Below are 26487 nucleotides of genomic sequence, written 5' to 3'. Positions count from 1 at the left end.
GGACAGATAGAATGCAGAATTCTTATCATTCACATTTAAAATGCTTCTTAAATTTGTGATTTTGAATTGAAAATCAGTGATAAAGATCTGCTTCTTGACAATAAGGTCGATTTGAAGCATCATGCATTGGTTCTTTAGTCATGGGACAAAAAGAGGCTACAGAAGTGATATTTTATTACAACACATGTTTGTCCATGAAACATAATAAACAAAATGTAACAACGGTCCTACCTATATAATCATTGGATTTGCCAATGTCATAGTCCCATACTGAGATATCGAGAGTCTTTTTGGCCAGCTCTGCATGCTTAATTTCATAGCTGAATTCCTGCAGAAGAAAGAGTTCACAAGACAGAGCAGGAGTCATCCAAGAAACATGATAACGGCATACAGGCAACAAGCACAGAGGAGAATGCTCCGGATGTGTAAACAGCACCACACATTTCATACCTCGTTAAACTCTGGGTTTAGCGTTTTCTTCTTAATCTGTGTCTTGTTTTTCGCTTTCTTCCCCATATCAGGCTTCAGACATCTACATCCATCAGACATGAAAACATATTCACATCCAAACAATAATATATTCATCACTGTTACATTTCAATTATGTTGTCTTTGCATGTTCATGCATTTGTTTGTAGCATTCTCAAACAGATTAAATATATATATATATATTATCATTATTAATAGACTACAATACTTTCCAGATTCAAATTCTTGTCCTCATTTGTTCTCATTTGTAAACTTTTCCCAAAATAAGTTATAAAAAACTAAACCGATCAGTATATTAAAGGGGTCATGACATGCCTTTTTTTATTATTTTAATATGTTCATTGAGGTTCACTTAGTAAGTTTTTAGCAAAAAAATAAAATAAAAAAATACTTTGTAAAACTTGATCATTTTCCACCCTCATTCTGACTCACTGTCAGAAACGCTCGGTTTTGGTGCTGCTTCTCCTTTAAGACTTGACAGTAAACACCCATTGTTCTGATTGGCTCTCTGCTCTTGACTGACATGCTCTCTCCTTGCCATCTCACTGCTCACCACTTGGCGGGGCTACGTATGTGATAAGGTAAAGTAGGCGTTGATGTGTTGTTGTGCAGGCGTTCAGATGCAAATGTCTACCACAGTGTGACATCACAATTAGGGGTGTAACGATCCATTGATCTGGATCGATGCAATAACCAACGATCCAACGTTATCGATACAGCGTGTAAATATCGATATAGACTTTTTTTTTAATGTGCACCTTTATTTTAATACTCTAATGTCAGTAACGTCCTTACACATTTCCATGATGAAGCAACCTTATTACATTCATTTCACTTTATGAGTGCTAAATAAGCTTTTCATGTGGGATAAGGATGTGCGCGGGGTCCGTGAAGCCAATTTGCGTTCTGCTATCTGTGCATGCACGTCAACCAGGCTTCCCACGAAAAGTGAGCTCTAGACCTATGACAGGATCAGTGCACGTGCGAAAACCGGGTGCTCCTTAAAATGCGAGCTCTCGTGACAAACACAGAGCGATTACTTCGGGCTTCCATCGATATCGTTGCGCATACAACCCAATAGAAATTTACATGAGAATTTGCTATTTAAATGTACCATGGAGAAGTTCAACCATCATATGAAATGTCTTGACAGCGCCGACATTCTGAACAGCACTAACGAGGGAAAGAGAAACACCTACTCAGCTCCAACATCAGATATAAGACTTTACACATCTACACATCAACACCCTTACTAACATTTATCCCAGTTAACTGTAACAGAATTTTTCACTACAACTGTGGAAGTTGTAGCCAAGAAAACCTCAGATAGCACGGATAGTTGGAAACAAGTCATGGGTATATAAGTACTTTGAATTGGATTAAACTGAAAAATAAGCTGTCATCAAACGAGTAATGATCACTTGTGTGTGATGTTATTTTTTATATTATTATCTGTATAATTTTTTCAATATATGAGGTACCTAATTTTGTTGTGGATGTCCCAACGTGGATACTAAATTTGCACTTTTCAGAGAGCGCAAAAAAATGTTCAAATTATATTTTGGTTGCATTTGAGGGCAAAATATTTTTAATTGATTGTGTAAAATAGGCACATAATATCAGAATATCGATCGCAGGGCCCTGAATCAAATCAAATCGAAATAGTATCGCGGCAGACTTTGAAGTATCTGCAAATATCAGATCACAGGCGAAGAGAATCGATGTGAGATCGTATCGTGATGAAACGTCCGATTTACACCCCTAATCACAATGTGGAGGAAGTCGAGAAACGAGTCATTTTGGTGGCTTGATTTCAACAAATGCTCTTTTTGTAGTGAGGAGGAAGTTTTGAGTTCTGAAACTTACAGTATGTTTTTATAGTACAATGACCTCTTATATGTCAAAAGATCAAGGAACATTTTATTCCTCGTGTCATGACCCCTTTAAAGTCAAAAGTTTGGACACACTTGACTGAATTAATATTTTACACACGGAGGAGGGATTCCCGTCACAGTGTCCTCGACACTGCCGTCCACCCAGGGGAGCGCCGCTGCCATCCGACGGGGGACGGAGTAGCCCGACCACCCGGACGCAGGGAACGGCCGCTGTCCACTTATCTTGCCAATAAAGCTTTTTTTTATTAATTGAATCTGCCCATTTGATCCTATTCTTAAAAAGGTCAACTGGAAAACGGCAGAAGATTTTGCCCAAATTGTATTTACAGCAAGTCCACTGACTTTATGGCATGTGAACATATATTTGTATCAAAGATTAATACCTTTAAAAATGTGTGTAATTAACTTTATCCGCAAAAATATAACATTTAAACATGTTCATATTTAAATAATTAAAATAAATTATGTCTAACCAATTTTTTTAAGATAAAGGAAATCTATTTATAATTATATTTTAATGTTTGTTTTAATGTACCACGATTAATCGCAATTAATCACAGAAAAATGCAATTAATCAGTTAACAAAGATGTAATCCATTCACAGCCCACAGTCCCATACTTCTATTTGTGTTATGACTTTACAATTATTCTAAAATGTGTAAAATAGTCATAATGGGGTTAGGTGTGTCCAAACGTTTGACTGGTAGTGCTTATGTGAAGCTGTTTATGATTTCTAGCTATTTGAAAATGTAATACTGTTGAATACTCTAATGTCCTAAAGTCTTATTAAATAAGGAAAGTTATAAAAAGTGCAATCCAAACATTGGGTTTGATAAAGAGAGACTCACATTTTGACAAAAGGATCAGAGTATCCATTCGCATCCATCGCAGCTAAGTGCACACAGCGTATAACACCAACAATGAGACGACTCAGCTGAGTGTTATACATGAGGGATATCAGGATACGACCTCTCTCTTCCAGCTCACCGCCATCCTTCCCCGACTAGAGAGATAAACGTGCAAAAAAACACAGTTGTGGAGGACAGGGCCTGAAGCATATTCAAGTATGTGTATGCAAATTTGGATTGTGTGCGCTGCAATACATTACACAATGGATGGTATATTGGACGTTAGCTTAAAATGTTCTTCCACAGTCGGTTTTGTCTTTCAGGTCAATTACTGACATGATGGGCAATGCATCTGGTTTCTCTATCACCCTCTTGAGTACTGAGGTTTTATACTGCCAAGAGCTTTCAATGGGACCGCACACTTACAATGCGTAGATGCTTTCTTACTATTAGTTGTTTACATTATTTTGCTCTTGCCCTATAAATACTGGATGAATTTAAGGATATAAACATTTACCTCATCCTCATAGAGGGCGATTCCTCGGGCACCACTAGCAGTCGATGTTCTCTTTGTCTATGGAAAAAGAGGCAGAACAGTTTGCCTACATAGTTGATATGAATATATGTTCACCTGCTGTAATCGGTATTTCCGTGTACACATGTATGTGTATAAGTGTGAAGCACTCACCTGGACGACTCTCTCTAGACACACGTTAAAGTTTTTTTTCTGATTGAACTTGAGTTTCTTCAAGGCAACTCTGGTCTCTCCGATAAACTCGTTGTGACCAAACTTGTCCTCATCGCAGACTGATAATCTGCACCAACATAAATAATAACAAAATTAAATTTGAAATCACTTATTTATTTTAGGAGCTACTTGGAAATGTTTAGATTTTGTATTGTAAAACCTAGAAAGCAGAAATTCTGACTTATATATATTAACTTTTGGCTAACGCCTGCAATGATAAACATATTTTTTTTCCTAAATTTGTAAGCATGTAATTCTGGTTCTGTTTGCTTTATCAAACTGCAAAGAGTCGTATTTGACTCCACTAGATGTCAGCAAGTACTAGGAAAAGATATTTCCCCCCATCACCTTCCATCACAATATACAGATCTGAAATGTTGGTGGCGCTCTAATGCAGCTGAGCACTCTCACCATAGACATCCATTCGATTTTGGATCACATGCATGTTCTCCAATGTTGCATCAAATATCTCGGCCTCTGAGTGGACTAGAAGCTCAGTCTAGGTGGCGTTGGAAAGATGAGATCCTCAGCTTTGCATTTCATCATCAATAGTTGATATTGATATATTCATATTTTTACAGATGATTTGTTTATCATTCTTTTTCTGCTGGACTGCACATTTCTGCTGTATATCTGAGAGATAACTTTGGAGTATTTAACCAAGCAAGCTCCCAGACAAGTAAAAATGGCTTATTTTAAAGTAAACAACCAAAGGTACGAGTTGATATAGAGTCTGTGGCTGTTAGGGGCTTACAGAAGCACTTATTGGAGCAGACATAAGACGCTTCCCGTTTTTAGGCTTACAGAAATCATATTTCACTTCATGATTTTTTTAATAATCATTCAAAATGTGGTATTAGGTCAACAAATAAACTGTACAGTCACATTCCTGAGAATGAGAGCTTTCATTTGATATATGAGTTGTCTATTTCAGTGCTATGTGAAAAACTTTTATATTCATACGCATATTTCTACATCATCACCTCTAGGTGGTGCTCATTTGCGACGCATCGGCTTATTTTGTTATTTTATGTAAAATATGGTTTTGTCTGAAAAGTTCAGATTCTAAGCTTTGAAATGATACCAAATATGAGTGACTTATGCATCCAGGGATTTTTACAATTTAAGGGAAACTTATTATTCACGTTTGGCCCCGCCCACAGACCCACTGGTGCATCCATAAAGTTTAACTGCTCAGTGGTGCTATAACCATACTATTTCGATAGGCGGGAGCCAAACGCATCAAAGCTCATTCTTATGAGAAGCAGTTTGCTACTTTAGAGTTTTGCTAATTCATAAACTACATTTTTAATGCTGCCACTAATTCATTGCATTGTTTGATCTCCATTTACAAACCAAAATAAAATAATAATACACACAAAAAAAAGCACACTTCAATTTCATAACAAAATTTGCTTTAGATCATTTTAAAAGGTGATTATTAAATTGGAACGTGTGACTCTTTAAAATATGCAAACATATTTTTGAGTGTATTAACAATGTTAATAATAGTAACAACTCTAACTTTCTTCACACTTAACAAAGGTTCAAAAAGTGTCTTTTTGCACAACCTGGTTGTGATTTGAATTTGAATTTACAGTTTTACTGCTGCGTACCGTATTGGTCAGGTACCTTCAGTTTGTGCCGCTTGTTGAATCTGTTGTCACTTGCAGTATTGATTATTTTTAGCTTAAATGTGACTTTAATAATATTAATGAAGATGTTCAATGATATCTAGTATAATATGAGTTAAAAGGAGCATATTTCTGGGTTGGTGTTAATGAAGGAGTACTTAAGTCTTACTGATGGGGGTACAGGAGGTGTCTGTATTAAAGTAGTCTTAAACCTGAGGGTCTTGCGCTGCATATCATCATCTGTCAGTCCGTGATAAACCAGCGTCTCATTCCAGGCCGGATTACGAGTGTTCCGAAGAGTCTTAGTGCGTAATTTATTTGACTGCATTGAAAACAAAGCACATCGTTAATGAACTATGTAGAATAGTGATGCTGTTAAGTAAAACTGAACCATTGAGTGTGCTAATCTTCATCTAAAACTATTTAACATTTTGCTTTATTATAATTATTATGGATGTCATTTTTATGACCTCATATTAATTGAGAGACTACACTGAATATGCAGCAGGACAGTGAAGGCAAAACAATGTGATCAAAAATGGTGATAAACTTACTGTTAAGCACTTTTGAATTATAACTGTAATAAACGTTATATATATGATTTTAAATGATTAATATTTGATAATGCTGGAGTATAGAAAGAGTCTTACATTAGAACTACATTAAAGGCGCTCTGTCTCACCTTACTTGCACCGGGTAACAGATGCAGTTTAACATATGGATCTGCTAGTCCATTGGAATCCATTGGCTTTAAACCCTAACAGAAAACAAAAAAAAAAAGATATATTTTTATCAACATTTGATGTGATAACAGAGATTATGCATAGTGTAATATAATTAAAGGAAGAGTTCACCCAAAAAAATAATGTCCTGACTGCTTTTTCCATTTGAAAGTGAATGGGGACTGAAACGATTATCAGTGAATAACGACTTAAATTTGGCTATTTTCCTCACACAAAGCTACCATATGACTTCAGAAGACTTAGAATATAGCACACAAGTTATATCAACTACTTTTGTGATACTTTGATGGTGCTTTCTTTTTCATTTTGGAGCTTAACAGACCTACACCACATCTGTTGTTACTATACGGAAACGGATATTCAACCTTTTTGTTGTTCAACAGAAGAAGAAAAGTTACTGTAAACAGCTCTGAAATGACATGAGGGTGAGTAAATGATGACATCATTTTCATTTCAGGGTGAACTGTTCCTAACAATCTCAAATTCTGCATTTTGAAAACATTTATAACTATATACATACAATTTGACTTGGGCTGTCATTATGAAGGAGTTTAGACTTTCAAATACATATGAAACATACACTTCTGACCTTTCAGAACACTTGCTTTAGTCAAAAAGCGTTAGTTAAAAAGAGGGTACAGAGCATGTTTAATACATCCTATAATATCATTTATATTATATAACATAACATAATGATGAAACGTTATCATATTATATAAACAATAACTTACAGAATCTACAGTCTGTTTAGCCCACAAAGACAACAGACAAGAATATAGTGTTCAAAAGACTTGTGTTTTAGAGAAGGATTTGTTCTGAAGTTACCTTTCCTCTGATAATGCTGCAGTGGAGGCTGTTGTTGCCTTGATCATAAAGTAAACTGAACTCCAGCGCTCCAAGAGTTGCTAAACAAACACAATATAGACATTACGTTGAAGAATAAAGATTTTGCAATACCCATCATTTTAGTATACATATAATGTGTACATATCAGGGTTGGGCAAAATTCAGAATTTGAGAATTGAAGAATTGACACAGTCACAAAGCAGATGAATTTCATTAGTCCAACATAAGTTTTGCAACTAAATATAAATAGAGTTTATCGATGTTCAATACTGTTAAAACATTTACAAATAAAGAAACACATTTTTTTTTTTTTAAATATTAAAATGTAAATTTTGCCATATACCACCATAAACTCAAAAAATAGTTTAGCCTATTTTTAAGATTTACACATTTTGATTTCATTTTTTAAAAATCCATCAAACTGAACTGTAATGAAAAAAATAATAATAATAATAATAATAATAATAATATATATATATATATATATATATATATATATATATATATATATATATATATATATATATATATATATATATTAATATTTATATTAATATTAATATTTCATTTGTATTTTTATTAAAGATTAATTTGATGGAATTTTGTGATGAAATAAAAATGTGTAAATCTTAAAATTATTTTTTCGAGTGTGAAAACCACAAATTATATTACACACACCACAAACACACACATACTGTATGTACAGTATATACAGTACACATTATATTGAGTAGATTACAGCATTCTGTGGAAGTGTGTTTTTCTCAAATATATTTATTAAATATAATTAAATATAGAGAAATAGAAATTCCTATATGTGGCATTTCAAACATTGATTATTAATATCATTTTTTATTTATTTTTTTATTCTGGAAACACTCCATATGTTGTATGATGTCATATTTACAGTTAATTACTGTTGAGAAATGAAAACAAAAAAGTGCCAAAAACTCTCCAAAATCCAGAGAAGCAGGATTATACAGATAATCCCACAGCTGCTACAGGGAAATGGGACTATGATTTTCAATTTCTGACCAGTCAGACAACCGTTCCTGAAACCCCAAAAGAAAAATTGAATATTAAACCAATAATACAACTGAAAGTGGGGCAGTGCAGTCCCATATACCCACCGTGGGTAACTGTTTGTGTGCCAGGAAAGGGATGCGCAGTACACCTGCACCCCATTTACACTCATCACAGAATGCTGCGGTCACACTAGACTTTGAGCATGTAAATTACTGTACTTCATTCTCTGCAACACGCAAATCAAGCAGCTTCAAAGTGTGTGTTCTTTGAATTCAGCTAAAAGGTAAATATGTTACGTTTATATCTTCTTTTGATCAAATTTCTTACCACTATATGATTTAGCAGTTCAGAAGTTCATCAGATTTGAAAAGTATTTATTTTATAAATGTCTATATTTATTTTATATATTTATTTTATATACGTTATTTTCATGACAGTCACACACATTTTAATTAAAAATATAATTGAACAATGGCATATTTTTTTTTACTGTAATAGAGTTTAAATGGACTGTTACGGTAATGAGAATCATCATTGAAAACAATGGGAAAAGTACAAATTAAACAGAAACTCTGAAATGTGCTCGATTGTCCGAGAAAATAATGACACAAAATGAAAAACATAATGGTTCTAAATTTAGGATTCATTTATCTTTCTTGCAAAATATAACCCTTTTTTTCTTTTTCTTTTTTTATTGATTTTGGGTAACAAATGACCAGGACATTTTCTTGACATGATTCATGATAATCACTCTATGATGCATTGGAAAACTGCCTAAAACAGTGTCCTTATGAGTTTTATACACTCAAATAATAATAATAATAAAAATAATTTTAAGATTTGAGCATTTCAATTTCATAACAAAATTCCATCAAATTGCACTGAGTAACCTTTAACCAAAATATGATAAAAATAAAAAACTAAATATTTTTACTTGAAATTTATATTTAATTAAATATATATAATTTATTTATATTTATTATTGTATTATATTTATAATTATTTTTATCGAATTAAAATGACAGAATATAATTTGATGGAATTTTGTTATGAAATTGTATGCGTGAAATGCCTATCTGAAAAATAGGCTAATTTTTTTTATTTTATTTTTTTTTTTTTTATATATTTTATATATATATATATTTATATATATGCTGTCTGTGATGTCATTGACTGGCTGTGAGGCAGTAAGGCTGATCCACCTGGCAGGTTCTGGATCACTTCATATTCTTCAAATCCAGATTAGAGTGAAATTAGCTTTTGTAATAGAAAGGCTGTCATGTGATGCAGTTGCAGACTATAGTTTGTGATAGTGTGAATTCCACTGTTACTGGTTTGATAGTGTGACTATAATTATTTCATTAATTCACAGTGTGTGATATGGCTGTGTGCAGACTGTGTATTTAGGCACTGCGTCCTCAATGCATTTGTAAATGTATGCAGTTCTGTGGTCTGTATACAGATGCACTGCTGCATCATAGTGAACTGCAGAGGACTAGATAAGATCAAAGCCATCTTGTGCTCAGCAGTGCAGGGAGATAAAACTGAAGTGAATAACCAAAGCTATTTATAGCTGCACATGTTTTCTAATTGAAATTCCAGGCAAGGGACTCACCACACTGAAATGGTGCAGACTACCCAAAAAAGTAGTGAAAAGAAGCAGTGATGTTGAATTGAAAAATATTGGTTGGAAGTAAGAGGGACTATACAGAGGCGCAAAAACTATATATGCAAGGTATGCAACACAAAGGGCTCGACAGATACATGGACAACACTCCACAGATACATGGGGCGCAAAATTAATTTTTGCATGCACACTCAGAAATGGGTAGCTGCGCCCCTGGGACTATAGCAATATCTGAACAACAGACTCAAGATCTACTGAATTCCTCAATGTTAGCCCATGACTTCTAATAGCAAGTAAAATGAGAAAATGTACCGGCCATAAATATTTCTTACCAGCCATTAAACTGTTTTAATTCATTTTTTTCCTTGCATATTTGTGACAAACAATGCCGTTCATTGTTCCATTGTATGTGCCTCACTGGAATCTTGATTTTTACATTTTTTAAAGAAAAGGAGGGACGAGTGGAAATTAATTTTGTGGTAATCAACATTATGCCACAATTGCTATTGATTGAGCTTAACTTGTATTGAACCCGGAATATTCCTTTAAGTTTTAAAGTGGGGCACAATCCACTGACATTGTTTTGAAAACACACATCATCTATAGAAACCATAAACAAACATCTCTTTTAAATAAAATTCCATTTACCACCTGCATTCATTAAGAGAGCCAGGCAGACAGATCTACTTTACATAGAAAAAGCTTGAAAACATTGTCAGGTAAGGAGGATGCTGCAGTAGTTAAGCTGTGAAATGTCAAAAACATAAACTGAGACTATAAACTGAGTAGAGTGGTGGTTATTGGCCGCAGTTTACACCTGGTACCAACATCTGTGTCAGGTGATCCGCAGTGCAAATACAGGTGCAAACACGATCCAAAATGTTTTTTGATCACTCAAACCACATTCAGAAGGCAGTTGCATAAAGTCAAGAAATTGTGAAAGAAGCTGGCCTCTCCGACACCAAACAATCACACTTTTATTTCACCAAGCAACATGAAATGGACAGCAACAGCATCGCCAAATGATGACGAAACAATAAAACTAGAAATGTAATATCAAAAGCATGCTACTTCCAGAAAGAGAACAGGAAGTCAATGAAGTCAGTGAAGAGACCTGCTTGTCTTACTTGCTTCATCGGAGTCATAGCTGTTGGCCTCTTCATCATTGTCCACTGGTGGAGCGCTCTGATGTTGGGCAGGTGCAGGGTTGTAGACAGCAGACCGCTGCTCCTCTCTGTCTACAAGGGACGCTCTATCCTGCACAATACTGGACTGGTAGGTCGCTCTCTCTGCTTCCTGAACTGCTGGACAAAAAAAATGAATATCCCTTTTGATTCTTCCTGGAATATTTAAAATATATTCACCTTGAGTCATCATTAGGAGAGGCCGAAATCAAAACTTACAAAAGCTAAAACAAAAACTAAATTAAAATAAGTTAATTAACTGAAATAACAATAAAAACATCCATTTGCAAGCCAGCAAACCATACCAGCCAAAACCAATACAGGTTTGATCTCACCTGGCTGGTATGTGGCTGATGACAGCGGTCTGGCTGCATGAACATTCACAGTCTTCTTCATCACCACTGGAGAGTTCTGGCAGCTTCCATCAGCCTCTGAGGAACAGTGGGACGGAAGGTTGGCAGGTTTTGGAGCCACGGGTGGTTTTGGAGCAAGTGCTTGATTCCTTGTTGGCTCTGGAGCTATATGACAAACATACTCATTTAGGCACATGGTGTACTGTATATATATCATGGATGTCATTGAAGCATATAGTGCATATTGCAAAAACATTCAGCTTTGATTAGTTCCAAATAAATATTTTAAATAGCAAAAGTCTCGGGTGATATAGTGGCAATTACAGCAAGTGTGTGGTCAAAGTTCAGGTCCCATTTTATATTAGGTGTTTTAAACCACTATGTATTAAAATGCATACAGTACAATGTATTTATTGTATAACTACATGTTGTTCTGCAAAATTAATTTACATTTGATTCACATTTGCTGCTTCTGAGGTTGAGGTGCGGTTAGGATTAGGATTAGGTTTTAGGGTAAGGGTTGGGTTAGTGTGAGGTAGGTTTTAGGGTAAGAGTTAGGTTAGGTTAGGTTTAGGTAGGTTTTAGGGTAAGGGTTGGGTTAGGATTAGGTTGCTTTTAAGGTTAGGGTTGGGTTAGGTAGGTCTTAGGGTACTGGTTGGGTTATGTTTAGGTAGGTTTTCTGGCAAGGGTTAGGTTAGGGTTAGGTAGGTTTTAGGGTAAGGGTTAGGTTAGGGTTAGGTAGTTTTTAGAGTAAGGGTTATGTTAGGGTTAGGTTGGTTTTAGGGTAAGGGTTGGGTTAGGGTTAGATAGGTTTTAGGGTAAGTGTTAGGTTAGGGTTAGGTTGGTTTTAGGGTAAGGGTTAGGTTAGGGTTAGGTAGGTTTTAGGGTAAGGGTTAGGTTAGGGTTAGGTAGGTTTTAGGGTAAGGGTTAGGTTAGGGATAGGTAGTTTTTAGGGTAAGGGTTATGTTAGGGTTAGGTTGGTTTTAGGGTAAGGGTTGGGTTAGGGTTAGGTAGGTTTTAGGGTAAGGGTTAGGTTAGGGTTAGGTAGGTTTTAGGGTAAGGGTTAGGTTAGGGTTAGGTTGGTTTTAGGGTAAGGGTTAGGTTAGTGTTAGGTAGGTTTTAGGGTAAGGGTTAGTTTAGGGATAGGTAGGTTTTAGGGTAAGGGTTAGGTTAGGCATAGGTCGTTTTTAGGGTAAGGGTTATGTTAGTGTTTGGTTGGTTTTAGTGTAAGGGTTGGGTTAGGGTTATGTAGGTTTTAGGGTAAGGGTTGGTTTGCGCTTAGGCATGTTTTCGTGTAAGGGTTGGGTTAGGTTTAGATAGGTTTTGATATATGGGATGAGTTAGGGTTAGGTAGGTTTTAGGGTAAGTGTTAGTTTAGATTTATGTAGTTTTTAGGTTATGTTTTGGGTTATGGTTAGGTAGGTTTTAGGGTAAGTGTTACGTTAGGCTTAGGTAGGTTTTGGGTAAGGGTTAGGTTAGGGTTAGGTTGGTTTTAGGGTAAGTGTTGGTTTAGGGTTAGATAGATTTTAGGGTATGTGTTAGGTTAGGTTTATGTAGTTTTTATGGTAAGTGTTGGGATATGGTTAGGTAGGTTTTAGGGTAAGTGTTAGGTTAGGTTTAGGTAGGTTTTAGGGTATGGGTTAGGTTATGGTTAGGTAGATTTTAGGGTATGGTTTAGGTTTAGGGTTAACTAGTGTAACTACAGATGTACTTTAAATGCAAATATCATGCAACAACATGTATGTATATTATAATTACATTGTTTCAAATGTTTCAGCACATAGCAGTTAAAGACACTTTATATAAAGTGGGTCCAAAGTATTTACTGTATTTGTATTATTTTATGGTGTTCGACACTTTATTTAAAATTATATTTAATATATAAATATTATTATTTTTTTCACATTTATTGAAAATGGACATACTGTACCTGTACTGATTACTTTCTCTGACATTGTGTATTTTTTTTTTCTTTCTTTCTTTCTTCTTCTTGATGTTTATCATTATATGGTCAAATGCATTTTGTTTAGTGGACTCTTGATTTATCGGATCTGATTATGAGCAGTGGAAATAAAAGAGAAGTACTGCTGTTTATATGTAATGTCTAAATGTCTGCTCCTTGTGCATTTTAAAGTACCATTTCTGCTATGATGTTTTGATTGAAAACGGATTTCATAGGCTGCATCTTGAGTTTTTAAGCTTTCAAATTATCATTTATGAAGACTGATGGTTTATTTGAGTACAGATAAACGTGTGAATTGTTCACGAGTGTTCACCCATTTTGAAGAGACCCATTTTAAGCTAGCCTTTTTTTGAACCCCATACATCAAATCAAGCTGCCTAAACAGTGTTTTTAAAGGTTTTTGTGAGAAAAAAATTACACTCAATAAATAATATAAAATAATTCCATAACAAAATTCCATCAAATTGAATTAATTAATCTTTAATAAATTACATTAAAAAAAAAACTTTTAAGTGTTATTAAATTAATTTAAATAAATTAACTTTACACACTTCAATTTTATGGAATTTTGTTATGAAATTGAAATGGGTAAATCTTATAAATAAGCAAATGTATTTATTTTCTTTAATGTGTATATTTCCAGCATTCATCTTCAACAAATATGGTACTAATCTTGTCATTCCACTAAATGCATTGTTGCTTTTTTAAAGGGAGAGGCAAAATCACTATGCCTGCCCTTTGTCAAGTGGTTTGGCCATATTAGACTCAGAAAATTAGGAATCTGCTCTAACTGAAAATTATTAGAAAGGTTGAGGTGATTAAATAGTTCACATTAGAAACCTCATGACAAAATAATAGTTCACCCAAAAATGAACATTCTCTCATCATTTACTCACCCTCATGCCAGCCCAGATGTGTATGACTTTTTTTCTGCTGAACATAAACACTAAAGTAATCCATACCACTCCAGTGTTTAAATCCATGTCTTCAGAAGCAATATGACAGAAACAGATCAATATTTAAGTGTTTTTACTGAATATCTACACTTTCACTTTCACATTAAGTCACCTACTGGTTGGGGCTGCTCAAAGATGGAGATTGATAGTAAAAAACATGACTGAAATATTGATCTGTTTCTCATCCACATCTATCTTATCACTTCTGAAGACATGGATTAAACCACTGGAGTCGTATGGATTATTTTATGCTGCCTTTATGTGCTTTTTGGAGCTTCAAAGTTCTGGTCACCATTCACTTGCATTGTATGGACCTACAGAGCCGAAATGTTCTCCCTAAAAATCTTCATTTGTGTTCTGCAGAAGAAAGAAAGTCAAACACATCTGGGATGCCATGAGGGTGAGTAAATGATGTGAGATTTTTACATCTTTGTGAACTGTCCCTTTAAGTAATGGTAATGAATAACTATAACGCACTACCAGTCAAACGTTTGGACTTATTCTGTGCCGATTTTTTGGTCAAATCTGTGGAATTCTGTGGAATAGATTTAAACATGTAAAATTTTGTTAAACAAAGCTGAGAGTGGATTGCGAAGGAAGTAGTACATGCAACTCCTTTATTGGTGTTTAAAAAGCATCCCAGAAAAAGAGAGAGAATGAGAGAATGATCAGAACGACAAAAAACAAATAAACAAAAAAACATAAGATTTGATTTGATTTTGGTCATTTTATACTCAACATTTATTGGTCACTACATACATCTCCATTTGTGTTATTTCATATTTTCATGTCTTTATCATTTTAAAAGCAATAATTAAGAATGAACATTATTTATTTATTTATTTATTTATTTTACTTTTGACTGGTAGTTTATATCCTAAATCCTACATGTACTATCAATCACGAAATGAACAAAGAAAGTTCTCTTACTTGCAATCTGTGACTCTCGAGCAGTTGGCTGACTCTCCATTGAACCTTAAAACATCAGCAGGTTTATATCAAACTTCTGTGGTTGACAAAGTGTATTTGCAAAGAGGTTTGTTATAGATGGTTGAAAGGTTAAAATCACTGGTTGTCCACCTGACCTGCGACCTGTGCTTGAGATTGCATAGCAGCTGGATGAGCAGCAGGAGTCCGCTGTGGACTGGGCTCTTTGGCTCTGGATATGGGCATCGGTGAGGGTAAGAACTGTTTCGGGAGACCTTTAAAGAACCAGGCTCCAGATCGCTTCCATACCTTGAGTGGAAAAAGATGCAAATAACATCACTGATATGTGCTCGCTCAGATAAGCTTCACAGAACGTCCCATTTGAATGAATTAGACATTCCATGAACAGAGCCATTTTCAGTCAAATGTGCTTATAAAGCTTCAAATTGAATGGATATTACTCTTGACATGGGCTGGAGTGACGTGTGACATTACAAAGCATTCTTTATCTGTTGTATTTCTTTAAAAAAATTGTTAAATGACAAATGGCTTAGAGAAGGGTCAGTTTAGTTCACCTCCTTAAAGATATAATGATACTTGCAGTTCCCCACCTCTCTCTGTTCACCGCAGATCTTACAGAGCCACACGGACCGCGGCCGAGCGTTAGTCTGCACTCCACACTTAGTGCACATGTTCTGAGGGGGGAAAACAGCCAAAAATGACAATTTGTTTTTCTTTTTTTCTTCTTTTCTCCCAATTTGGAATGCCCAATTCCCAATGTGCTCTAAATCCTCATGGTGGCGTAGTGACTCGCCTCAATCCGGGTGACAGAGGACGAATCTCAGTTTCCTCCGCGCCTGAGACCATCAATCTGCGCATCTTATCACGTGGCTTGTTGAGCGTCTTACCGTGGAGACATAGCACGCATGGAGGCTTCACGATATTCTCTGCGGCATCCACGCACAACTCACCACGTGCCCCACCGAGAGCGAGAACCACACATTATAGCGACCATGAGGAGGTTACCCCATGTGACTCTACCCTCCCTAGCAACCGGGCCAATTTGGTTGCTTAGGAGACCTGGCTGGAGTCACTCAGCACACCCTGGATTTGAACTCGTGACTCCAGGGGTGGTAGTCAGCGTCTTTACACGCTGAGCTACCCAGGCCTCCCCAAAAATGACAATTCTGTCATAATTTACTCACCCTGATGTTGTCTAGGAAGAATGCTAGTCTCAGTCACTATTCATTTTCAGACTGTCTTTTTTTCTGTACAATGAAAGTTGTTGTAACATTCTGCGTCCCTTTAAATGACTATGAAGTACTATTCAACCATTCAAAATTGATTTCTATAGTTTGCCGTTATCATTTTGAAGCGCTGAAGTCACATCACTCTAATAAGCATTGAAATACAGCACATAGCACGCAATATTGGGTGCTTTTAAAGAGGTTTCAACTAATTTATTGATAATTTTCAGACAATAGTTTGGAACATTTTGGCCTACAGTTTGGAACAGACCTTTGTTGGGAGTGCACTTATGATGCCTTAAAATGCTGCCTACGTAGGTAACTAGGAGTCTATGTCAAAAACATGGAAGAAACTATTTGCACTATACTAGCACTAAGTGCAAACAGAGTTGGATGCTTATTTGCACCCTTAATTAAATACTAACATACATTATAGGGGCATCACGGCAGCGTGTTTATTGTGTTTATTTAGAGTCCCACAGACACCCTACACCAACCCCTAAACCTAACCTAACCCTAAACTTCCCTTACAAAAATTAACCATGGTTTTACTACAGTAACAATAGTATCACTATGGTATTTTGTAGTAAAATCATAGTAACCACAAAATTAAACATAGTTAGTAACACCATTGTTAATTGCATTACACAAAAAAAAAACACTCTCTCAACGTCTTTACGCCCCACGCCACTGCTGCGACACTTGAGACACAGTTTGTCTTCAATTTCTGTGTTTCCACCAAACTACTGAAGTGCAAATAGCCACGCTAGTTACACCTAGTGCAAAATAGTCACTCCGCTTAAATATGATTTAGATACGATTTGGATGTGATACGATTTAGATAATGTTTCTCACCTTTTTGCAGTCCTCACAAACCACTGAGCTCACACCAACTGCACCCAACTGCTCTCCACACAACAGACAGCGTGAAACTCCATCTCCACATACTGTTTTCTTCATGTTGTCCAGACGATTCACCAGACGTCTAACATAAATAAAACAGAGTGTGGATGAAGTATTCAGATGAAAATTAACGTAAGCCTGACAATGATGTTTTTCTTTAAACCTTTTCAATGAAATCTATAAAATGTACAGATTTTATTTTTATGGCCTGTATTTTCTTTAAATGTATTTAAATTCACCTATTAAATTCATCTATTTTTAATTCACAGTTTTGATTCAAACATTATACACTCAGAAACTATTTTAGCCAGTTTTTTGAATGTACGCATTTCAATTTCATAACAAAATTCCATTAAGCTGAATTTCACTTAATTGTTGAATAATAACCAAATAACCTCGCACACCTGAAAAATCATTGGTAGGTGCGTAGGACCAGAGCCGTAGCTAGAGGGGTTAAAGGTGGTAATGATTCTAGGGGCCCACAGGTCCAGGGGGGACATCACAACAAATTCTAAACTGTAGGAAAGGGGCCCAAAGCAATATACAGCCAGGGGCCCCAGAATACCCAGCTACGGCCCTGCATAGACTTGTAAGCTTAGCTTACAATGAGTATCACAAAACTGATGCAATAACTCACTATGTAAAATAAGCAAAAATAATACCTTAACTACATTTTTTAGTAAAGTGACAAAAGCTCAGATGTAGCTCAACAGTGTCGTTTTTCCAGTAACAAGACGGACGGTTCATTTCAATTCATTCAAGTCCCTGCGTGACATTTTATGTATCAGTATGTAGTAACTCGTCACTATGTTTTATATCAGTTAGGGTGAAATTAGTTTATTTAATGTTTTAGTGTCATTTTTTTCAAGTTTAATGCTGTCACTCTTGTTGAAGTCATCATTTCTGTAAACTTTTGTCATCTTTTTTTTAATCATTTTTGTACATTATAAATTCTTTTATACTGTACTTTATTGTTTAATGTAATTTTAAATGTATAAGCCTAGCACATATTAAGTGCAATTAAAAAAGTATTAAAAAAGTATTACCTCCTTAAAATATCTTCAATTTTGTGTAATCTACATTTTGTTAGTAGTTTGTAACGGCACTCATAAAGTTTTTTGCCTATTTTTAAGAATTGCGCATTTTGCTGACTACCACACCTGGAGTCGCGAGTTCGCATCCAAGGTGTGCTGAGTGACTCCAGCCAGGTCTCCTAAGCAACCAAATTGGCCCGGTTCCTAGGGAGGGTAGAGTCACATGGGGTAACCTCCTTGTGGTTGTGATTAGTGGTTCTCACTCTCAGTGGGGTGTGTGGTAAGTTGTGTGTGGATTGCAGAGAGTAGCATGAGCCTCCACATGCTGTGAGTCTCCGCTGTGTCATGCACAACCAGCCACATGATAAGATGCGCGGACTGACGGTCTCAGAAGCGGAGGCAACTGAGACTTGTCCTCCGCCACCCGGATTGAGGTGAGTAACCGCGCCACCATGAGCACCTTCTAAGTAGTGGGAAATGGGCATTCCAAATTGGGGAGAAAAGGGGATAAAAATTAGAAGAAGAAAAAAATATTTACTAATTTCAGTATGCGTATTAACAAAATTCCATCAAATTGAATTGTATAATGTTTAACAAAATTAAATTAATAAAACTTAAAAAATGTAGGGTTTTTTTAAATTATTCTATTAAAGATGACTCAATTCATTACTCAATTCAATTTTGTTATGAAATTGAAATGCATAAATCTTAAAAGTATTTTTTATTTATTTATTTTTTTATTTTTTTATTTTGAGTGAATCTACTTGTTTAACCCATAAATGCATGGGAATTTCACCAAACACTCACATATTTGGATCTTTCGATACCTGGCACCTATATTTATCACAAAAGGATCTACAAAATGCCCAGATAGTGTAATATTTTGATATATATATTGATGTTTTATTTTTCATATATCAAAGACATGATGTAACATATCAGGACAGTTATAGATCAGGATTCATTACTTTCACACTGATATTTCATGAGACGCAACTGGCTGTCAAAAACATATTAAGCAACACATAACACATAAGATACACATATGTATTTCCTCAGGCATTTTTTGAGTCTAAATAGTTGCACAACTTGCATATTTTCAGTAGTACACCCACATGACAATAGTCATACTGTATCATACTGTTCATGTGTTAAACTTGCTATAGTTTACTTCCATGTTGCTGCTTCGTCAAATAGCAATGTCAAATGTAAATCAAGTCAATCAATGAAACAACAGCGCCACCTTGAGTAAGAAATATAATATGTATGCGTACACGTATATGGGATGCTGATTATTCACCGTTGTTGCACAGAAAATCAACATGATATAGTATTTATTTGTATGAATATAATCCTGCTTTGTCTTGTAATAAACAAATTAATAGATATCCTGTAAAGTAAATCATATATAGTAAATATAGTAAATCCTGTATCCTGTATCTGGTAAATTTACATGGATATAAAATAATCCTAAAAATATAATTTAAAAAAGTAAAAAAATCAACTTTTACATACTAAGGGTCTCTAATGACCCTATACACTTTGGGCACTTAAGCCATTAAAAAAATCTTCTTCTTTTTTGTTGGCAATTTTTGCATTTATTTATTTATTTATTGGTGTTACACTATTTATAGGAGAAAGATTGAGGAATACTAAAGAGGTGTGAGCACAACTCCAAAAAATGGATGAGGTACAGGGGGTGGAATGAGGTCCTGGATCACTAAAGACCCGAGGTATGTGTTTAAGGGTTAAAAGAGTCGATTGACTGTAGTCGTCTACTTCAATGTCTGATTAGCTTGCCTGACAAACTTGAGTTTCAAGCTAGCCTCCCCAAAACTAAATCACTACAAGGCTGACAGACAGCATTGTGACAATCAATAAACATGTGATCTCTCATCTTACCCGATCCTCTCTTGCTCCATCGCCTCCATCTTTTCAGCACGGGCGATTACGCTGTTGATAATCTCCTTCTCCTCATCAGTCAGCTCAGCGCCAAGACCGGGTCCAGACTGCACGTGGACACCTTTAGTGCCCATCACAGCGTCTGTCATTGTCAACCAATCACTGAGAACTGTGAAGTAAGAGTGAATAAATGTGATGATTATGAGTCTACATGAAATCAAAATTGAACCTATTTACAGTATGTACTCGATGCATATTTTGTACACAATTTATTTATTTATTTATTTATTTCATTGAATATTCTGTTTCAAGCACAAATACATCACATAATGGAGGTCAAATGTATTGCAAATGCTGTTTAACATTAAACCACTGACTTAAAAAAAAAAAGCTATTTTACTACTCTTTCACTCTGTCAAAGCTCACTTCTTCAAAGCAAGGTTCTATTTCTCATTTGCAAGTCACTTTGGAAAAAAAAAACCATCTGCCAAATGAATAAATGTAAATATAAATCAAGAACTCTGACTTCAGCAGTTTGTACCAACTGAAGTTGCGGAGACTGAAGGGCATCCAGCCAATAGCACATTAAAGTAATCATGAACTAACCTCACTACTTCATGAACTGAGAGAATGTTCGATGACTACGCAATGTTTCTGCAGTAGAAGAAGGCTTTTCTTGTCCTGAGGTTAACCTCACAATACTGGGCTGATGGCTTCTTTGCTTCAATGCATTAGGCTTCCACATGTTCTTTTTGGGCAATGTGCCTTTACGTCTGTACTACATACTAGCTAACAGGGTGTGGTGCACTGATTCTTTCCATGTCTCTTGGGTAATGTCTAAGTAGTCCACAGGCTCTGTGAGCAAAAAGCATCTTTTAATAGCCTGTGACCACAGACATATGAAATTAAGTCTTTATGGTCAGGTACAAATATAATCTTAAGTGCACGGCCAAGTATAAACAAATTATATGTCAATATGGTCTGATTATTAGGGATGTGCCAATATGAAAATGTTTGGCTGATATCAATTTAAAAAAAAAAAGGTTAATAGGTTATAAAGGTTATTTTGTACTTCTAAATCATTGCACTTCTGTTTTTGCATTTCAAAACAACAGAGCTCACATTTTACATGTATGTATTGTTTATGATAGAACATTACAAATTTATACTATGCATGTGTTGGGCAATTCCATGGAAATATCACCACATCATGTAAAAATGAAAAAGATTTAACCTAAGAAACAAAAACCCCTTTTAAATTTTGTTTTATATAGGTAGAATGGAAAATAGATAATGCCGACCAGACCGCTAGAGGGCGCCGCTTGCTTACACAGTGCTGAATGAAGCGCTGAATGCAGACTATATTTTAAAACATAACCTTTTAAGGTTCAGTAATTGTGCAAGGCCATTTTGCGATTTCAGTTGTAATTCAATCAATCATGCGGCATTAATGGATATTATGCTGATGTCTCAAGTCAAAGTCTGCTGGTTTCAAAGTGTCATGTATCGTGTATAGGTAAGCGTCGCTTTCACAACTGTCACATCCGTTTATGCCGTTTTTTCCACATTGACATGAGAACGAGAGAGAATAAAAATGAAATATTACATGTTCTTAGGAGTGCCAACTCTTCTACATTCTGTGGCATTATTCTGCACAATCATTACTTCTGGATTGTGCATTGAATTCACAATTGAATTTTAACAAAGTGTGTTGATAATTCATTATAAATTAATCATCAGTTTTTCATATCAGCATTTTCATGCTTATAACCGATATGCAAATGTTTTTTTTTTTTTTTTTTTTTTTTTATACTATCGGCAGCTGATACATTGGTGCATCCCTACTGATCATCATAAGAATATATAATAATCCTGTTTTATTATATCAAACGTTTGAGCGCATGTCTCTTTATGATACAAAAAAATTAAGGCTAATAATGTGTAGAGTAGCCACTCTGTGCAAAACTTACTGCAATCAGGTCTAAAAAATTCAGTATTCAGTGAAAACGTTACAAGTGACGAGTGATGAGAGGTGTAAGTGTAGCGAAATCAATGCATTTCCAAACGAAAATGTATTAGTGTGGACATGGCATTACAATCTGAGAACAATTTAGAACAAGCAGTGGTGATTAGAGATTGACCGATATTGGTTTTAAATGACCAGTACAACACTGATTTTTTTATTTATTAATTTCTTTAAGTGTCTGCTAACCAGTTTTTAAATCTTGCTTTATTTCTGCTTTTAGGCACAATAACACCTTAACCATAAATCACTAACATTTGAAGGTTAACTGCTAAAAAGCAGGGACTAAAAACAAAATGTTTTTCATTTCGGTTCGTTCTGAGCAAAAACGTTATTTTTTCGTTCCGGTTCAAAAGTTCCACAGCCTCCTTTCCAAAAGGTTACTGGTTAAAACAAAATAAAAGAACGGTTAATAATGTTCTTTAAAAAATAACAGTACTCTGCGCTAAGGGTTGCGTCAACATGGTCTAAGCCACTTGCCTCACCAAAATGAGCGAAAATATGCCAGTTTTTCCTGTGCGGTGAATTTATTGGCATAGAAATCATAACAAGCAGTTAATTAACAGTTAAGTATAATTTTATTTACAGATCTGCTTCTGAGTCATCAAATCTGTATTAATGCATCATATCTAACAATAATTCAGAAACAACTGAGAAATGTACTTTTTACCTCTAATAATGTTTTCCTTGTATCTGGATTAGCTGTGCATGTATGTAATTATACATAGCTGTTAAAAAGATCTTCATTTACAGAATGCAACATGATGCAGCAGTTTCCATCAGGATCAAAGCACACGTTTCATTTTTATGCACAACATGAAGTGGTGTAGTTCCAAAAATATACTGTGATAAACCCTTTGGCCTGTAGTTTCATGAAAAATGTTCGGAACAAATTAACCGGTTATAACCGGTTACCAGCATTAAAAAATATCGTTCTCACTCCGGAACAATTGAAAATCACTTTGTTCTGGTTTTCGGTTACATTCTGCTAAAAATTTCATTCGTTTTCGGTTTTTTGTTTTCGTTTCTTGAACCGTTTTTAGTCCCTGCTTCAAATAATTAATTTAACTAGTTTTAGTTGCGATATACACTTATTCAAAGCCCCTCGCTTAATTTTTTAAGCGAGGGGCTTGTATATCTTACATATCAGCAAACTCAATATTTAAAAAGGATAACCCATTAAAAGTGTGACTATCGGTTAAAAATATCGGTCAAACCGATAATCGGTCTGTTTCTAGTGGTGATGAACAATTCAATTAACAGAAACAGATATGATTTAAACTCATGTATTAACATGCACATAATCCAGAAGCTGTGACATAAAAAGAAGTGTATCACTTATGTGTCATTGTATGTTAATTGCACAAAATGTGTACACTTTAATACACTTGAATTTTTATTTTTAGAGAGGAATGCTCATTATTTTAGTCAAGCAGCAGTATTAACCGATACAGATGCTAAATGTCACCTGTAAAATGCACTCAGATGGTAACCCTCGTCAATGAACACTGTTATGACTGCTCTCTTCAATTACGATACTACACAAAGCAATATTACATACTGAAACCATAACCTATGACTTTGCAATACCTACTACTCAGGTAATATAGAACCAGTTACTACAGCTGTCAAATAATTTAGAAAGCACTTTTGATACTTGAAGAACAATTCAACAGTTTGATGTTTTAATAAACATACTCAGCTCTTTGACATTACAGTAAATGTTGCCATATGTAATAGTGATTAGGTAAGGCCAGAGCTCTTATTTAAACTGTCTGACAATAGATTGTTTTCTAACATCTAAAAAACTAAAATAGTGTACCAGTACTTATGTAAACCAGTTTAGTAGTGTGGTAGTATCTGTATGGTAAAAAAAAATTCTAGACATACAATTTTAATGTCATTTTATAATATCATAATAACAGTTTACTCTACTGGCTTTCTATTTAGTTGCTTAATTGCCTATTTCTTCTATGTTGTAAATGTTTGTTTTTTTTTTCTGTTTATTCTGTTTTGTTTTACTATGTGTATAGTTTTTATTAATTTATTGGGCTTATTCTTTTATGTGTATATGTGTGTTGTTGGGTATGAGAAAACCACATTACAAATAAAGTGCATTATCATTATTATTTTTAAAATTATCATTATCATCTTCATCATTTTCCCAATGTTTCCATACAGAAATCTATTTTTGAGCGTATAACCTACAAATTCAAAATCCCCACCCCTGGAGTCGCAAGTTCAAATCCAGGGTGTGCTGAGTGACTCCAGCCAGGTCTCCTAAGCAACCAAATTGGCCCGGTTGCTAGGGAGGGTAGAGTCAAATGGGGTAACCTCCTCGTGGTCACGATTAGTGGTTCTCACTCTCAGTGGGGTGCGTGGTAAGTTGTGCGTGGATCACGGAGAGTAGCATGAGCCTCCGCATGCTGTGAGTCTCCGCGGTGTCATGCACAGCAAGCCACGTGATAAGATGCACGGATTGAGTGTTTCAGAAGCGGAGGCAACTGAGACTTGTCCTCCACCACCCGGATTGAGGTGAGTAACCGCGCCACCACGAGGACCTACTAAGTAGTGGGAATTGGGCATTTCAAATTGGGGAGAAAAGGGGATGAAAATAAATAAATAAATAAATAAATAAAATCCAGTAGTATTTGGGGAAATATGTTACATATATGAAAAAGGCCATTATTGTAGTATTTTTCACTTTTTATATCAGTGAAATCTCTGAGCATATTTCACTTATGTGTTTTTCATATAGTGCCATATTTCTGAACATGCTGTTAAAATCACTGGCATGCACATACAATTAATCTTTTAATGCACTAAATCAGACTATTTTTTTTTTATGTTGTGTATTACCAGGAAATTCAGTATGCACACACTATTTTGTAAATATGTGGGTAAGAACTGTTACTTATTAAGGAAAGCCAAAAATGTATACTGTAATTAACAGTGGGCTGCAGTTCATGAAATTAAAATGAAAGGCACCTACTTCTGCAATGAATAGCAATCAAATAATGGACTTCTAATCAAACTAAAGAAGTATTTAAATCTTTATGCATCCCCATCTTACTGCCAAAATCCACGCCACTCCCACTTCCCTCTGTGCGCACACAGATGACCTGTAATCAGGGCCGTAGCAAGGTAATCTGGGCCCCCTGACTGTATATTGCTCTGGGCCCCTATTGAAAAAATACAGTTTAGAACTTGTAGTGGGGCCCCCTGTACCTTTGGGCCCCTGGAATCATTTTCCACCTTTCACCCCACTAGCTACTGCCTGTAATGCATGTAATAATGCATAATGCATAAAACAGCATGCTCTTGCAGGAGGCACATAAAATAGAAATAGAGTGATGCAAAAAAAAAAGCATCATTTTAAAACTCCACATGCAATACTGTGCGACCAAGCATGCCTTAATATGTGGATATGAATGTAAAAAACCAATCTTTACAGAAATCAAACATTTGGATATCAGTAGAAGCAAGTACCCAGTCATTTACAGAAAAGCCCTTCAATATAGTATTAGTGACTCTCTAAGGGATGAAAAGCAGCAGCCTTGCTGCGTAATAATGGTTCGACCGGTCGAGAATCATCTATTGATTCAACACGATCCGACAGAAACTGCATTGACATGACACACCTTACTGTTGTAGAGAGAAAACACACAAACATGTGGGTATTTACCGTCATGAATGATACATAATACCCTCAAATGCTTCTATGGCATGCCTTCTTACAGTACCACAACAGCTGAGCGTTGTTCATTCATGACGCGTTCTCATTCTGTATGAATGGATGACTGTGGGCAGAATAAATTCGTGCATTCACTATAATATAAATCACTAAGCCTACCGTCTGATTATATGACGTTAAGTCACAAATCCCTTTTCATACACGCGCTGAATCGTTTCATGATCTGTACGAGACGCAAATGTGCGCGCAATTCAGAGAATGAATTAAGGATTGTCATCGTTTCACGCCTTGTATTAATAAACGCGTTTGGAATGTGCATTAATAAAATGAGGGTGCAAAATAGTGTCTCGAAGATGTCTTGATACGCTTACCTGATGCACACAGCCCACTCTTGAGGGAAGGCGACTGCAAACGATGCGGACTACTCAGTGAGGTCCGTGTAGTG

General features: G+C 35.5%; 1 protein-coding gene across 1 annotated transcript in view; it reads right to left on the bottom strand.

The window, feature by feature from the left end:
• Window positions 1-26487, bottom strand: part of rph3ab (rabphilin 3A homolog (mouse), b) — a 26960-nt gene extending 473 nt beyond the window's left edge. Inside the window, exons 1-16 of the mRNA XM_051701019.1 lie at window positions 26414-26487; window positions 20326-20494; window positions 17342-17471; window positions 15851-15934; window positions 15398-15548; window positions 15243-15287; window positions 11376-11558; window positions 10984-11157; window positions 7183-7262; window positions 6297-6371; window positions 5827-5936; window positions 3921-4047; window positions 3750-3806; window positions 3233-3387; window positions 451-532; window positions 232-328 (exon numbers count right to left, since the gene is read on the bottom strand). Coding sequence (XP_051556979.1) covers window positions 232-328; window positions 451-532; window positions 3233-3387; window positions 3750-3806; window positions 3921-4047; window positions 5827-5936; window positions 6297-6371; window positions 7183-7262; window positions 10984-11157; window positions 11376-11558; window positions 15243-15287; window positions 15398-15548; window positions 15851-15934; window positions 17342-17471; window positions 20326-20474 — 1699 coding nt within the window. The 5' untranslated portion in view covers window positions 20475-20494; window positions 26414-26487. The remainder of the gene's footprint in view (window positions 1-231; window positions 329-450; window positions 533-3232; window positions 3388-3749; window positions 3807-3920; window positions 4048-5826; window positions 5937-6296; window positions 6372-7182; window positions 7263-10983; window positions 11158-11375; window positions 11559-15242; window positions 15288-15397; window positions 15549-15850; window positions 15935-17341; window positions 17472-20325; window positions 20495-26413) is intronic.

This window comes from Myxocyprinus asiaticus, chromosome 1, assembly GCF_019703515.2.
Source record: "Myxocyprinus asiaticus isolate MX2 ecotype Aquarium Trade chromosome 1, UBuf_Myxa_2, whole genome shotgun sequence".
Classification (NCBI taxonomy): domain Eukaryota; kingdom Metazoa; phylum Chordata; class Actinopteri; order Cypriniformes; family Catostomidae; genus Myxocyprinus; species Myxocyprinus asiaticus.
The sequence above is the reverse complement of the archived record's forward strand: the minus strand, read 5'-3'. Positions and strand labels throughout refer to the sequence as shown.